A 13870-nucleotide genomic window follows, 5' to 3' on the forward strand; every position below is an offset into this window, starting at 1 on the left:
CTTCATGACCTTTGTTCTTAGGAAGGAAGCTCCCCCAAACTTCACGCAAAAGAGCAGTAAGAAGGGGTGGGGTAGACACGATTCCTGCAGTGAACGCAGGAAACCTCAGATGCTCCTGAGGGCTGATTTTCTGGAAGCGACATTCCTCTACCTGAGAGCAGGCATCTGCTTAAGATACCTCCCCCGTACCCTCTGTTCTGGCTTCAGCAGCCCCGTCCAAAGCATACCTGTGTGAGTTCAGCCACGGAGGAGCTGACCAGCGAGGCTCTGTCTCTCTAGTGCTCTCAGGAAGTCAAGAAATTTCTCAGGACGTGTACACTGCATGTCCCTCCCAAGTTGGAGACACACCGTGCATGCAGATGATCTTTAGCATTTAATGACTTTCCCAAGGGAAATCCACATCCCCCAGGCAAGCTGGTCACAGGCAGGCAGTCCTTTGCCAGGACCACACTCAGATGGGTGTGTCTGGGTAGCAAGGTGTAGCACCCCAAACAGGCTTGGGCTTGAATTGTGGTTCTGTCCCTCTCTGGCAGTGTGGCCTCAAACAAGTTACTTAGCCTCTTTGAGCCTCAGTTTCTTCGTCCATAAAATAGGGATCGTAATACCTATCTCCTTCAGACTACTGAGGGGCTTAAAGGTGATAAAGTGCACCCAGTGCCCCACACAGTGCCTGACCCAGAAGGGGTTATTAGGTTGACTCAGGAACCCTCAGGGCATCAGGAGAGAGGAAGAGCTTTGGTTCTCCCTGGGTTCTTGACAAGGCTGTGGTTTGCAGTTTCACCCTGGAAGAGTTTCCCTTTTTATGAACCCTGCTTTTCATTTGAAACATCAGGAACGGTGAAACCCAAGTATTGACAAGATCTGTGGTTCTCAGATCTCCTTCCCAGTCCACATGTAGGGCATCTGGGGAGCTTATTAAAAGTACCCATGTCTCCCGCATCCACACCTTTTAGAATCAGAATTTGGAACAAGGGGTCAGGCATGGGAAGTTTCAACAAACTCCCTGAGAGATGTGGATATACAATCAGGGCTGGACATCATAGGCTAGATGGGAGAAGGCCAGAGTCTCAAGGGGTTGGCGACAGTCCTGATGGTCCCCTGCTGAAGTAAAAGAGATGAGGCAGCTGGGCTGAGGGCCCCAGACTCGGATCCAGGAGCCCTGAGGCACCGAGGATCAGGGGTGACCTTGGGCAAATTGCTGAATTTCTCTGGGAGTCTGGCAAATGAGACCTTTCAGCTCCGGCCTTTCAGCTCTGACAGGTTATTATTTGGACACTGGGGCCCAGGGCTCTGCTGTTTGAAGTAGTAGAGGGAGCTTTGCCATTGTGATACTTTATTGTTAAGCTCATCATCTGTCTCTCTCCCTCCTGGTCTCCCTCTCTCCCTCACTCCCTCACTTCTTCCCCATTTCAGGAACTGTGTGCCTTCCACCTTTATTAGGGACCATTAGAGCTTTACAGCACCAGCAGATTGGGTGGGGCCAGTCACAATAAACAGATTTAAAATGGGTATAAACGAGGCACCTATAACTGCTGGACGTTAACACTTTCAGGGCCTTTGAGTGGCAGCCTGACTGCCCAGGCCTTCTGGCCCTGCCTGTCACAGGGTGCCTCTCTCCAGTCGGCACCTGTTGGATCAGGCTGGCAATGAAACCCAGTGAGTCCTTGCTCAGCAAGGATGGAAAACCTCTGAACAGCATCTCCCATTTGGAGAACATCAGTTTGCATGGTGAGCACGAAATAGGTGCTTAATTTATCTCAAGATGTCTTAAGGATGGAAACAGAAATGAGCCTTCTCCTCCGTCGTCTTGAGAATACCACTGCCAGGTAGAGTGTAGGGTTTGCATCCCTACCTGTCAAAGACAGAGGAAAAAACCAAGAAAGTCTTATTCTCACCATGAAAAAGGTAGTCCCTGAAGTCTCTAAAAATCCAGCTCCCTATGACTTTTTTTTTTTTTTTTTTTTTTTTTTTTGGCTTTTTTCACCACTGAGTCTCTAGCCCAAAGCCCCGTGCCTGGCACATGGTAGACCTTTCATATATTTGTGGAATGACAACCTCTCTTGTAGAGGGCTTCCTGTCCAAAAGCTTCATGCATAAATCCCCTGCTTTATAAGTGTGTTATTCACTTTCAAGCTGAGCATGGAATTAGTTTCATTCTACATAACGTATGTACATATTATTATGTAAAGCATATTCTCCCCTTTCTAGAAACAAGTCATTCAGCTCCACCTCCGTGAATACTGCTTAACTAAAGTATACAGTTCACCAAAAAATCCCTCAACGTTAAATGCTACCAGGAAGTTTTCAAGGAACATGGTATTATTCTTTCTCCCTTGTGTTCTACTAATTTAGCTTCTCCTTGTTTAGTGTATTAGCTGAGTTTCGATTACTAGTTCAGTTCAGTTCTACTAGATTACTTCCTTTTTTAAAAAAAGTTTTTATTGGAGTATGGTTGATTTACAATGTTGTGTTAGTTTCAGGTGTACAGCAAAGTGAATCCGTTATATAGACGCGTATATCCACTCTCTTTTTAGATTCTTTTCCCATATAGGCCATTACGGAGTATTGAGTAGAGTTCCCTGTGCTATACAGTAGGTCCTTATTAGTAATCTATTCTGTATATAGTAGTGTGTATATGTCAATCCCAGTCTCCCAGTTTATCCCTCCTCTCCCTCCCTTACCCCCTGGTGACCATAAGTTTGTTTTCTACATAAGTTTTGTTCCTTATCTGTTTTGTAGATAAGTTCATTTGTACCCTTTCTTTAGATTCCACACATAAGTGATATCATATGATATTCGTCCTTCTCTGTCGGACTTACTTCACTCTAGATTACTTCCTTTCATAATCTCTTACCAGCATCCCTTGGGCAAGCAAAGAGCAAGAATTACCCTTCCTGAGTTTCTGTTGAGCAACTGAGGACTAGAAAAGGGATTGGACTTATTGCAAATCAGTCGTTTGGAGAAACGGGAAGGAAACTCCCCAGTTCTAGGCCGCCACCAGCTCTCTGGGGTGATCCCTAAGCACGTCACTGGTGCTTCTGGTCAATGGAAGCCAGTGATCATCCACCTTCCACGGTATCCGTGCCCAACACCTGCTGCTCCCTGGGACCAGCATCCATGAGCCTGCGGGTGATCAGTGGCTATCCGTCATGATGATGGTGATGATGATGACGATAATAATGATGCTGGAGCTGCCCTCCACGACGGTGATGAAGAGGCTGAGGTCTGGCCGGGCAAGCTCCCATAATGAGGCGGCTCTGACACTTGCCAGGCCTCCAGGGATCTTCTCCCCGGGTACCACTTCCCAGTAGGGTCCTGCTTATGAATAGGTCGCAGTGGGAAACCTCTCTCTTCTAAGGCAATTTTATTAGCCCTTCAGTCACGATACAGATGTCTGTTTATGGGACCTCACTTTTATGTGGACACCCAGTGGCTCCGTCTGCGGATGACTTTATAGCCTTCCCCGTTCCCCAGACCCACTAGGAGCATCATCATTCTCCTCGTCAGCCAAGCCTAGGGGCCTTTGTTGCCGCCTCATTACCCCTGCCTGCAAAGGCAGCCTCTCAGAAAAGACACCCCAGGAGCCAGACGGTGGCAGGGCTGTGTCTGCCTGCACAGACTTTTCGGCCTAACGATGTCCATCATTAACCCTTCTTAGTTTTACCCTAGATTCCTTTGGGGAAAGGCGTTTGAGTTACTCAGGTTGCCACAGTAAATCCCCAGTAACTGATCCTCCTGACCCCCAAATAAACCCAAGGGGCCTAAAGCTGGGTTCTAACGTGGCAAGTCTAAATTTGGGGCCCCCCACCAGCAGCCCAAACCCTTTCGAAATGGTCAGCCCGTCAGGACCCTAGGTAACGGGTATGTTCTTAGGCCTCAAGAAGTAGGGAATGGGTAGGTCCTTGCAGGTGTCCCATTGGCCCTTTGCACTCTGGATAAAGCGCTGTCCAAGGTGTCCGGTGCGGGAAGGAAGAGCTGCGACGTCATACTTACTCCTCAGCATCTCCCCCTCGCACCTCCCAACATGAAGTTGTTGAAATGCATCCATGCTGTCTTCATTTTGATTGGATGGTAATCTCTCTTTCTCCTCTCTCCTTCTCTGCTACTCCTCCTTAAAAATACATGCCTCCCATCAACCTCAGAAAACCCGGGAGATCAGAGAATAAATTATACCATTGTCACTTCTCCACCTGCTCAGTCGGCGTTGAAGTGCAGGTCATTCATTCATTCGTCACATGCTCTTATCGAGGGGGCAGAGCATAGTCTGTACGAGGTGCTGAGGAAGGAGATCATGGAGAAGACAGATGAGGCCCTGCCCTCACTGGGCTTACATTCCAGTGAGAGATGCAGCCAAGAAAACAAATGAAATCATTTCAAAGTATTAGTGCATCACGATGGGAGGCTCCGGATACGTGGAGTCAAGGTGGGGCTATCGGGGAAGAGGGAGAGGGGCCATCTTCGGGACACTACTGCTTTGCTGGGAGACCCTTAGCAAGAGATGGTGGAAATGACTTCTTCCTCTCGGAACCTCAGTGTTCCACTCTGTCAAATGGGCATCTGGGACACATTGAGAAGCAGACTGTGTAAAACACTTACAGAGGTGAGGACCTCTCAAGTACTAGAGGGTTGGCTGGGTTTCTTTCACCTGCAGCAGCATCTCCTGGCTGCAGTGTTCATTGCAAACCCTCTCTTGTTTGCCTGCAGAAACCAGCTCTCTGCTAAGGAGCAGGCGTGGTAGCCAAGATGGGCTTAGCGGGAAGGCCAGGCGGCCCTTTCTACCTCCCCACGTGTGCCATTTTTTCAGGTGCACATTCATTTCTGTTCTCAGCCAAGATGCTTTTGATGGAAGCCTTTGTCTTTTCTTGGTTACATTTGCTTTGATTTTTATAAGAAAACCAGTTTGTGGGCTTCCCTCAAGTATCACTCAACTTTTACTCCTTGAGTTCAAGAATGTTTACCGTCCCCGCAGGCCTGTCTGTGTTTCTCCTCTTATGAATTGGGCTCCTAACTGAGACACCTCGGGTAGAAAGAGATCTGGAATTGAAACCAGCCCCATGTTTAAACTGCTTTCATCTTGCTTCAGATTTTTCCTCCCAGGCTTTCAGAATTTTAATCTCCTCAACTCTTGGCAAACATTCATCTTTATCCTCAGAGAGAAGGAAATATTAATAAGAACCGGCAATAGTCCTGCGTGACCAATGAGGAAACTGAGGCAGCAGTGCCGGCTTATTTGAAAGCTTTCATTTTTGGAGTTCCCAGTTTCAAGCTGGGGGAATTGTTCACATTCTTTTATCCTAAATGAGTATCTTAAGAAGTTCACTAGACTGAATCACATGTGTCTCTGCCTGTCTCCTCAAGAAAGTGACTCGTTTGGGGGAAAAGGGGGAGTGGGTTTATAAGGATGCAGTATCATCAAGACTGACCTAATTCCTCCTGGTGCCCCTACCCCCAAACCTCTGTTTGGCTTCATAAGAAAGACAGCTCTGTCTGCTTATAATTGATGGACATGCTTGTTTCCTTTTTGGAAGAGCTTTCTCCTCTGCACTCTCCCTCCTGCCTGATTTTAAATTCCCAGTTTCCAGACCCAACAGTGCTGGGCTGCACTCTGCGTGAGGTTAGGAACACAGGGGAAGAATGTGTGTGACAGAGCCCCGGCCGGTTGAGTAATGTTTACTCTGTTGGTGGCTGGGACTCTCACTCGAGCTGGCAGCGGTCCACCGGCCAGAGGAACATTCCTGCATTATCAGGGATGGGAGATTGGCTTTGAAATGTCAAGAGTGAAAGGCAGCCCACCAGATTCTGGGTGCAGCTCACAGACCCAGTGAAAGGGACCCCCAGGCTTCAGGCTCAAAGGCCACGTGAGGTCAAGCTGAGCCCCCCCCCCACTGCCCAGGAGACCCCCACCTCCCTCTTTGCTTCTTTCTAAAAGAGCAATTCTGGTCACGCTTTCTGTTCTGTTTGCCCAGCATTTTCCTTCTCAGGAAAACCCAGTGCTTCTCTAACCTTATTCTATTCATTCATTATTCTGGCTTCCGAGGAAGGGAGATCTGTATGCCCATTTTATAGATAAAAATGCCAAGGCCCAGAAGTTGACTGGCCCAGAATCATCAGAGGGTCAAGACAGAGAGATAGAGAGAGTATGAATTTAAAGTGGCTGGGCACTGGTGCCCAGATGATTTCTGGAGTTGTGGAATTGGGGTCTCAGCTGGTTTGTGTTTTTTGTTTTTTTTTTTAGCCGCACCACATGGCTTGCGGGATCTTAGCTCACCAACCAGGGATTGAACCCAGGCCATGGCAGTGAAAGCACCGAGTCCTAACCACTGGACAACCAGGGAACTCCCTCAGCTGGTTTTTTTAAACCATTTTTAACAATTGAAGTGTAGTTAATTTACAATGTTGTGTTAGTTTCAGGTGTACAGCAAAGTGATTCGGTTATACATATATATTCTTTTTCAGATTCTTTTCCCTTATAGGTTATTATAAAATATTGAGTATAGTTCCCTGTGCTATCCAATAGGTCCTTGTTGTTTATCTCTTTTATATATAGTAGTGTGTATTTTTTAAAAATATCTACTTATTTATTTATTTATTTATTTGGCTGTACTGGGTCTCAGATGCAGCACACAGGATCTTCGTTGCCTCGGGTGGGATCCTTAGTTGCGGCACACAAACTCTTAGTTGCGGCATGTGGGACCTAGTTCCCTGACCAGGGATCCAGCCCGGGCCCCCTGCATTGGGAATGTGGAGTCTTAGCCACTGGACCGCCAGGGAAGTCCCATAGTAGTGTGTATATGTTAATCCCAAACTCCTAAACTGTTTTTTGAAGCTCGTAGAGAGCTGGATTAGAGACCCAGGGCTCTATGGGGTAGTCCAAGCCCCTGAAGCACAGGTTTATGAAAAGTTTCTGTGGTTAATTACACCCTGGGCAGCTCCTCTCCGGGGTCCTCCTGGGAGGCAGTTGCTTCCATCTTTGAACACAGGGGCACAGTCAGTCCTAACATACCCATCATAAAAACCACCGTGCTTTGCAAGGTCACACAATAAAAACCACAGGGCTTACGGGAAAAAAATGGGGTTAATGGCACAATACTCCCAAACTTTGTCATTGACACCTTTTAAAAGAGATAAGAATCTAATAGAAACATTAGCAGAGTTTTACACCTGTTAAATGCTTAAGAAATACATAAACACTGTACAACAATAAATATGGCACTTTACCTTGAGAAAGTCCTAAAGTTTGCCCACTGGACTGAGCATCGGAAGGGTTGCAGCTGGTGAGTTATTGTGAGGTGGGGCGTGGATGTGGCTTACCGTACGTGCAGTGAACTAATGGTAGCTGGTATATGTTTGAAGAGTGTGAGAGTGTGTGTGTGAGTGTGTGTATGTGTGTGCATTTAGTGTATTCCTATGTGAATGGATAAACAAGTTCCTACTGTATAGCACAGGGAACTATATTCAATATCCTGGGATAAACCATATAGGAAAGAATATAAAGAAGAATGTATATATGTGTATAACTGAATCACTTTGCTGTACAGCAGAAACTAACACAATGTTGTAAATCAACTATACTACAATTTTTTAAAAAACAAAACAAAACAAAAAGCAATTGTAGTATATTCCTATGTGGCTCCATTCAGCTGGGTGCAGATTTCTGAATCCCTCAAATATGAAATTCATGTTGTACTCCAGTTATTCCCTAATATATCAATAGAATTGGAACCAATCCACACTGTTAATACCAATATTACCGCAGAACTGACTGTATTTTCTCCTTCTGCCAGAAGGGATGCTCCCTTGTTCTCTGGGGCAAGGATCCTCAAAGCACCTGAGGGCTTATTCCCTTATTCAATGAATATTCACACATCAGCCCCTCTGCTAGGCTCTGAGGATGCACTAATGAGTAAAAAGCCATCTCTTTAAGAGGGAGAGAGAAGGAAACATATCATCAGAGCATTTTAATGCAGGGCGACCAGCTCCTGCTGTAAGAGTCTCTACTGTATGTAAAATACAAAGGATGGAGCAGATAACTACCAGGATGAATCAAGGAGAGCTTCACAGAAGAGGTGACATTTAGGCCTTTTAAATGATGGGACATGGAGAAGAAGGGAAGAGCTCTCCAGGCACAGGGAACAGCATAAGCAAAGGCACAGAGGCAGGAGATGGCAGGGTCTGGGTGAGGAGTGGCAGGGCTCTGACATGGCTGTATGGAATGTGGTGACAGATGATACCAATAAGGCAGCCTGGAGTCACAACGGCCCAATCCTGCCGTTGAGGTGTTGGGGCTTTTCCAGAAGGTAGTGAGGAGCAGTGTTAGGTTTCCAAACGGCGCAGTGACATGGTGCAATTTTGTTCTAGAAAGAAATCCCAACCTGCAGTAGTGCGAAGAGTGCCCTGGATTGGGTGCTGGTACAGGAGGGCAGCGTATGGAGAGGCTGCCTTCTGGAACCATAAGCTTCCTTCATGTTTTGTCACTTCTGACCAGTCATATTAGATAGAAACCAAATGATTTGTCTCTGTCCCACGTGCTGTCAGGAGTTCAGAAATAGCATCATCACCCATGAGGCTGAGGACCGGGAACAGGTGAGAGTAGATACCTCCTCTCCAAGGCCTCAGGGATGTCTCTAGATTCCAGCTAAGATGCCTTTTGCTGCTGGACATACTTGCTGTGGTTCTTAGGGCTGGTGATAGGGATGTGGCCAATTAGTGACTTGAGCCAGGAAGTGAGTGGAAAGTACATGACCACCTTCTAGCCTTGTCATTTCTCCTACGGGACCTCTGTGGCTATTAGCCTGGCATCATCAGTCAGTCACTATTAAACCAGAGCCCTCGTCGTATGTTCATTTTCAGAGCCTGCAATGGGGAAGGGAGAAGGGAAGATGCCATTCCACTTCTTACAGGCTCCCTGCCACAATGTCTGGCACAGGATAGGTGCTCAATGAAGTTTTGTGAACTCAGCCTTCCTAAAAATGTCTTTTAGACAAAGACAATCCCCAAAAAGGAGGAACAGATGCGTCTCAAGTAACTGTTGTGTGCCAAGCGTGGCCTGGGTAATTTCACGCCCACAACTTCATCCAGTGACCAAAGGGATGGAAATCATTAACAATAAAGAAACTGAAGCTCAGGGAGGTTAAGTAATTCCCCCAAGGTCACACAGCTATTATGTGGTAGAGCCAGGATTTAAACCCATGTCACCTGGCACCAGAGCTTATTCTACTTTGGTTCTCCTTTCAAGCGCTCTTCGGAGTTTGTGAAATACACAAGGACCTGGCCTCTCCTCCCTCTAACGAGAACATCGATTTCTGGTCTCGCCGGCAGAGACCTTGTGATACACCCTCCACCTCCGCACCCCCTTTTAAGGCGGCTGGCTGATTACAGCCACCCTCTCAGGAGCCTGAGTGATTGCCAAATTCCTGGTGAGAGGAGTGTTAGTGGGAAAAGCTACAGGTGCACCTGGAGCGGATGAGCAGCCTCCTGCCCAGCTCTCATCGCACTCTGGTGAGAGTAGTGTGGTGAAGATAGCCCCCTCCCCACAGTAGGCACTCCTCTGGCTGAGAGCTGAGGGAGCTAGAGCTCACCCAATACACTGATGGCAGAGCTGAGTTCAAAACGGGGATCCCCTAATGCCCAGCCAGACGCTGTCTCTTAACCAGAGTCCTTAAAGGGCGGTGCAGAGGTCTAGACCCATCTGTCTTTGAAGAGAGCAGCTCCATCATTGTATTTCTCATATGATGAAGTTCAGCTGGGGGAGAAAACAAGGTTTACAAAGCACAGCAGCCTTGGGCTATGCTGCCGGGATTCTAACAAATGGCTCTTGCCTCCCTCCTGCCAGGCTCCCTTGTAAAGAAGGCTTTTGTTTCCTGCCGATATCTTTGGTTAATTATTTTTAAATAAATAATTATGTAGCCTGGGGTAGGGGAGAAGTCTCCCCACGACCCATATTCGATCACCAGAGGACTGGCCCTCTTCCTTCAGCCAAATTAAATAGGCGAAAATGAGCGTCTGTTTGACTTGAGACTGAATCAATGACGGGGACAAGCTGGGAGGTGAAAACACACCTGACTCCCATCGTTATCACTGCTCTCTCAGGAGCAGAGCATCTTGGGGAGGTAAATAGCTGGTCACGGAGTCAGAGGAAGCAGGAGAAAAGCAGGGTGAAGTCCAGTTTCTCCAAAAGGAAAGAACAAGAGGGCCAGGAGCCAGGCACCCCTCCCAAGTTGCTTCCAGGACAAAGCACCAGTGGTTGCAGCAGAGTTGGATTCTTTGGAAATGATTCTCCGTGGAAAGGTAATTCCATGCAGTACTTAGAATCTGCCGTTCATTGTCCAGAATTCTAGAGTCTTAGGGCAAATATCTTGGGCTCCATCCCTATACCAGCTCCCTTCCTGCAGCATCCCTAGCCGTGTTTGCCATTTTTTTGGCATTCTGCTGAGAGCTTGATAGACGTTATCTCTAATCCAAACTAGCCCTATTAAGGAAGCGTTCTCTTCACCTTATGAGAGGAAACAACCACAGAGAGAGTGATTTTTCCCAAGATCACACATCTGTTAAGAGCAAAGTCAGGATTGGAACCCGAGTTTGTCCAGCTCCAGAGCACACAGTCTTCCCGTTAGCCCTCCTTGTTCGAAAATCCTTCGTTTCATTGATTTGAAATCTGTCTCCCCCCTTTTCTACTGGACCCAGCTGCCTTCTGAGCTCACAAGCTCCAGATCTCTCTTCTCCTAAGTAAGCACCCTGCTGGGAACCCGGTGGCAAATATGAGTGGAGAAAAAGGACCTAATTTAACCCAACGGGATGGAGTAGAGGGTGGTAAAGAGGAGACCTAGGGGCTACAGGTAGCTGCAGAGGAAGACAGACAGGACTGGGCAGGCGGTGTTGGTTTGGAGACGTGGAAGTCTTTCTTCCTCTTAACTTCATGGTTCCTGTTCCCCACCACCACCAAAATATAGTGCTCCAGACCTATAACTACCAAATTCCAGTGCTGCCCCTCTGCCAACACCCCGCCCCCCAGCAGCCCCTTGAAACAAAGGATGGGGAAACAACCAATAGAAGAAGCCCACAGAGCATGCATCAAGCCACTTAGTAGTCAAACAAGTTGCTCTTGAAGGTTAGAACCCTGCCCTAGAATTTGTTTGTTTTCTCCCCAGCCCTCTTAAGCTCTAGGTCATATCAGCCTTGGGGAACGTCCTTTGCACAATTCAAGGAAAACTAGCTTGGATCTCCTCTTGGCCAGCTTTGTCTTCGTGAATAAGAGGCTGCTGGTTAGGGCAGCTTGCCTGGCTCCGGGGGTTCGGAGGGGGACTTTTGTAGGCTCCTCGAGCAGGTGGGGCTCCAGGTGGGGCAGGAGGCAGGGCAGGGGGCAAGCGGACCAACGGGACTCGGATACTTGATACAGTGATGTTTGATCCTGGGGAACTGGGCAAAAGGGAAAACAAAGGAGAAGTCGGCCCTCCTCTCCAAATAATTCCATGCCTAAGGCATTTGGTCTCCGTCCCTTGCAGGTAGGAACAGGGTCCCCCGAACCGTTTTGTCCAATCCAGAGCATAAACCAGAACGCTGTCCTTCGCAGCTTTGAGCTGAGGGTGAGATGCCCCAGCTACCCCTGGCTTTGTCTTTGGCTGTTTCGTGGGCACATCGAGCAGGACTTTGACTCTGCACACCGGGCCCAGGTTCTCTTCCTCCTTCAGCTCCCTTCAGTCGCCTGGTCTCTGCCCAGCGCCGTCCCTTTCCTGAGCACAGACCTGCGCTTTGGTTCCCGAGCGAGAGGGAGGGTCAGAGCAGTGACGCTGTACACATGCTTGGTTCTCCCCTCCCTTGCAGACCAAACTGCAGTGGTTTACTAGGCATCCACCTCCTGCCTCTGCATGCCGCCTGCCCCACCTCCCAGCAGACACGCCTTCCCCTGGGCCCTGGAAGTCAGCCAAATGGGACCCCACCAAAGGAATGTGAGTTCCAGAACCAAAGACTCCTAGCTTCAGCCCCATCCTGATCCTGCTCTGCCTGTGTCCCCCTGGCCTCCTGGGCTTGGCCAAAATGGTGGTGCACAGAGTCTGGTGCGTTTTGTTGTGGCCCTTATAAGGGTCGCTGGGCCAGTGCCAGCGACCCTTGTAAAATCCGTCAACTCATGCTTTGAAGCCCTACTTGGCCAAGCGATGCCAGGGAAACATTTCTAGAAGGCATTTTGAAGAACAAAAGAAATACGCCAGCCAGAAGGAGAAGGCCCTAAATCCTAAAAGAACTATGCTGAAGCAACAAGAATCAGAACCCATTCATTTGTTCGTTCATTCATTTGACAGATATTTATTGAGTGGCTACCAAGCGAATACAGCAATGAACAAAACAAAACAGATAAAAACATCCTGCCCTCATGGAGATTACATTCTAGAATTCAAGCAGAGGCCATGCAACCTCTACCCTAGAGAAAGACAGCTGATATTTCTCATGGGTAGACAGGGGAAAGAAGGCAGCTTTTCTTCCTTGTCATCCACCCTAGAAAGCAAGTGTTCTCGGGTCAGGTGGCACTAATATTCGCCGTTGGGTCTGCCTTGTTTTGCAGGAGTGCGCTACAGCCAGCAGGGAAACAATGAGGTCACTTCCTCCTCAACAATCAGTCACCATGGCAACAGCGCCATGGTGACTAGCCAGTCTGTTTTACAGCAAGTCTCTCCAGCCAGCCTGGACCCGGGCCACAATCTCCTCTCACCTGATGGTAAAATGGTGAGTACACCTGGGCCATTGTAGCTCTGGAGCTGATAAGATAAGAGGCAAAACAAACACAACTTCTCACAAGGCCTGCCTCAAACAATGAACCATTGTAGCCCCACAGGGGAAAATGGGGGCCGTCCAGAGTTGGAACGGAAAGGTAGAACCGGTGACCCAGCCTTTGGCGGGTGGAAGAGGTGTTCGGTTTGAACCCAGCCAATAAATCTGACAGAGCCCTGCTCTCGTTTTATTGATTGAATGCCTCATAAAGGAGCAAAGCGGGTGGGACACTGTTTGTTTTGGGGCTGCCAGTGACATTTGAGTTGATAAAATGCTCATTCATCCCCCCCCCCAAGCCAGGGCCTCCAAAGCCAGTTTTTTAACCCAGAGAGCACCTCACTTTGAAACAAGCCCCCTCTTCCTCTTCACACCCCCCTGGTCCTGGCACGGAGGGTAGTTAAGTCAGGATTGAGTGGATGGCGAGAGGTGGGGAAGCTTCTGGCACGGGGGTTCTGAAGGACACTGGACGGCAGTGAAGATCACAGCACAAAATGGCAGGTGGGGTGGGGCGGCGCTTACAGGGTGAGTGGAAGACACCAACTTTGAAGTTACAATGACCCGGGTTCAAATCCCAGCTCTGGCACTTAGTAGCTGTGTAGCCTTGGGCAGGTTCTAGCTGTTTCTTTCTCATCTATAAAAAGTAATAACACTAGGGTTGTTGGCGGAACAAAGGTGATAACACGAGAGGCACGGTGTTTGGGACGGTAAATATTTCAATGAATGACAACGTGGTTGTTGTTAGGTGAATGTCAGTATTATTCTCCCTAAATGAAGTTGTCTATACCCATAAGCACAGCCCAGCCCCAGATGTCAGTTGAGCAGCCCCGCCTGGTGAGGAATAGACTAGTTGATGTTGAATTTTCGACGTTCTAATCCTCAAGCAACACAAGTGCAGCAGGGGAGGGCGGCTTCCGAGAGAACACGAGCATGACGACACTAGGAAGGGTAGGACGTGGAAAACTTGATTCTTTGGGTCATGCTCTGTGTTTCAGGGGAGGGAGGAGCCGTGGGTTCCTGGCTTCCAAGCTCAAGGTGGAGCCGTATGCCTTCCTTCAAGGTGTCTGACCTAGAGGCGGGGGGGGGGGGGGGGGGGGGGGGGGGGGGGGGG

At 48.4% G+C, this 13870-nt stretch overlaps 1 protein-coding gene across 12 annotated transcripts in view; it reads left to right on the plus strand.

Annotated features, from left to right (window-relative positions):
- Positions 1 to 13870, plus strand: part of HNF1B (HNF1 homeobox B) — a 156030-nt gene that overhangs the window by 98986 nt on the left and 43174 nt on the right. For all 12 annotated transcript variants that reach the window (XR_003683139.2, XM_055090782.1, XM_055090783.1 and 9 more), the window contains one exon: positions 12557 to 12717. Coding sequence is in view for 11 of the 12 variants with exons in the window: in XM_055090782.1 (XP_054946757.1) it covers positions 12557 to 12717 (161 nt within the window). In the remaining variant the exon portion in view is untranslated. The remainder of the gene's footprint in view (positions 1 to 12556; positions 12718 to 13870) is intronic.

The sequence above is a fragment of the Physeter macrocephalus genome, chromosome 14, assembly GCF_002837175.3.
Source record: "Physeter macrocephalus isolate SW-GA chromosome 14, ASM283717v5, whole genome shotgun sequence".
NCBI classification, from domain to species: domain Eukaryota; kingdom Metazoa; phylum Chordata; class Mammalia; order Artiodactyla; family Physeteridae; genus Physeter; species Physeter macrocephalus.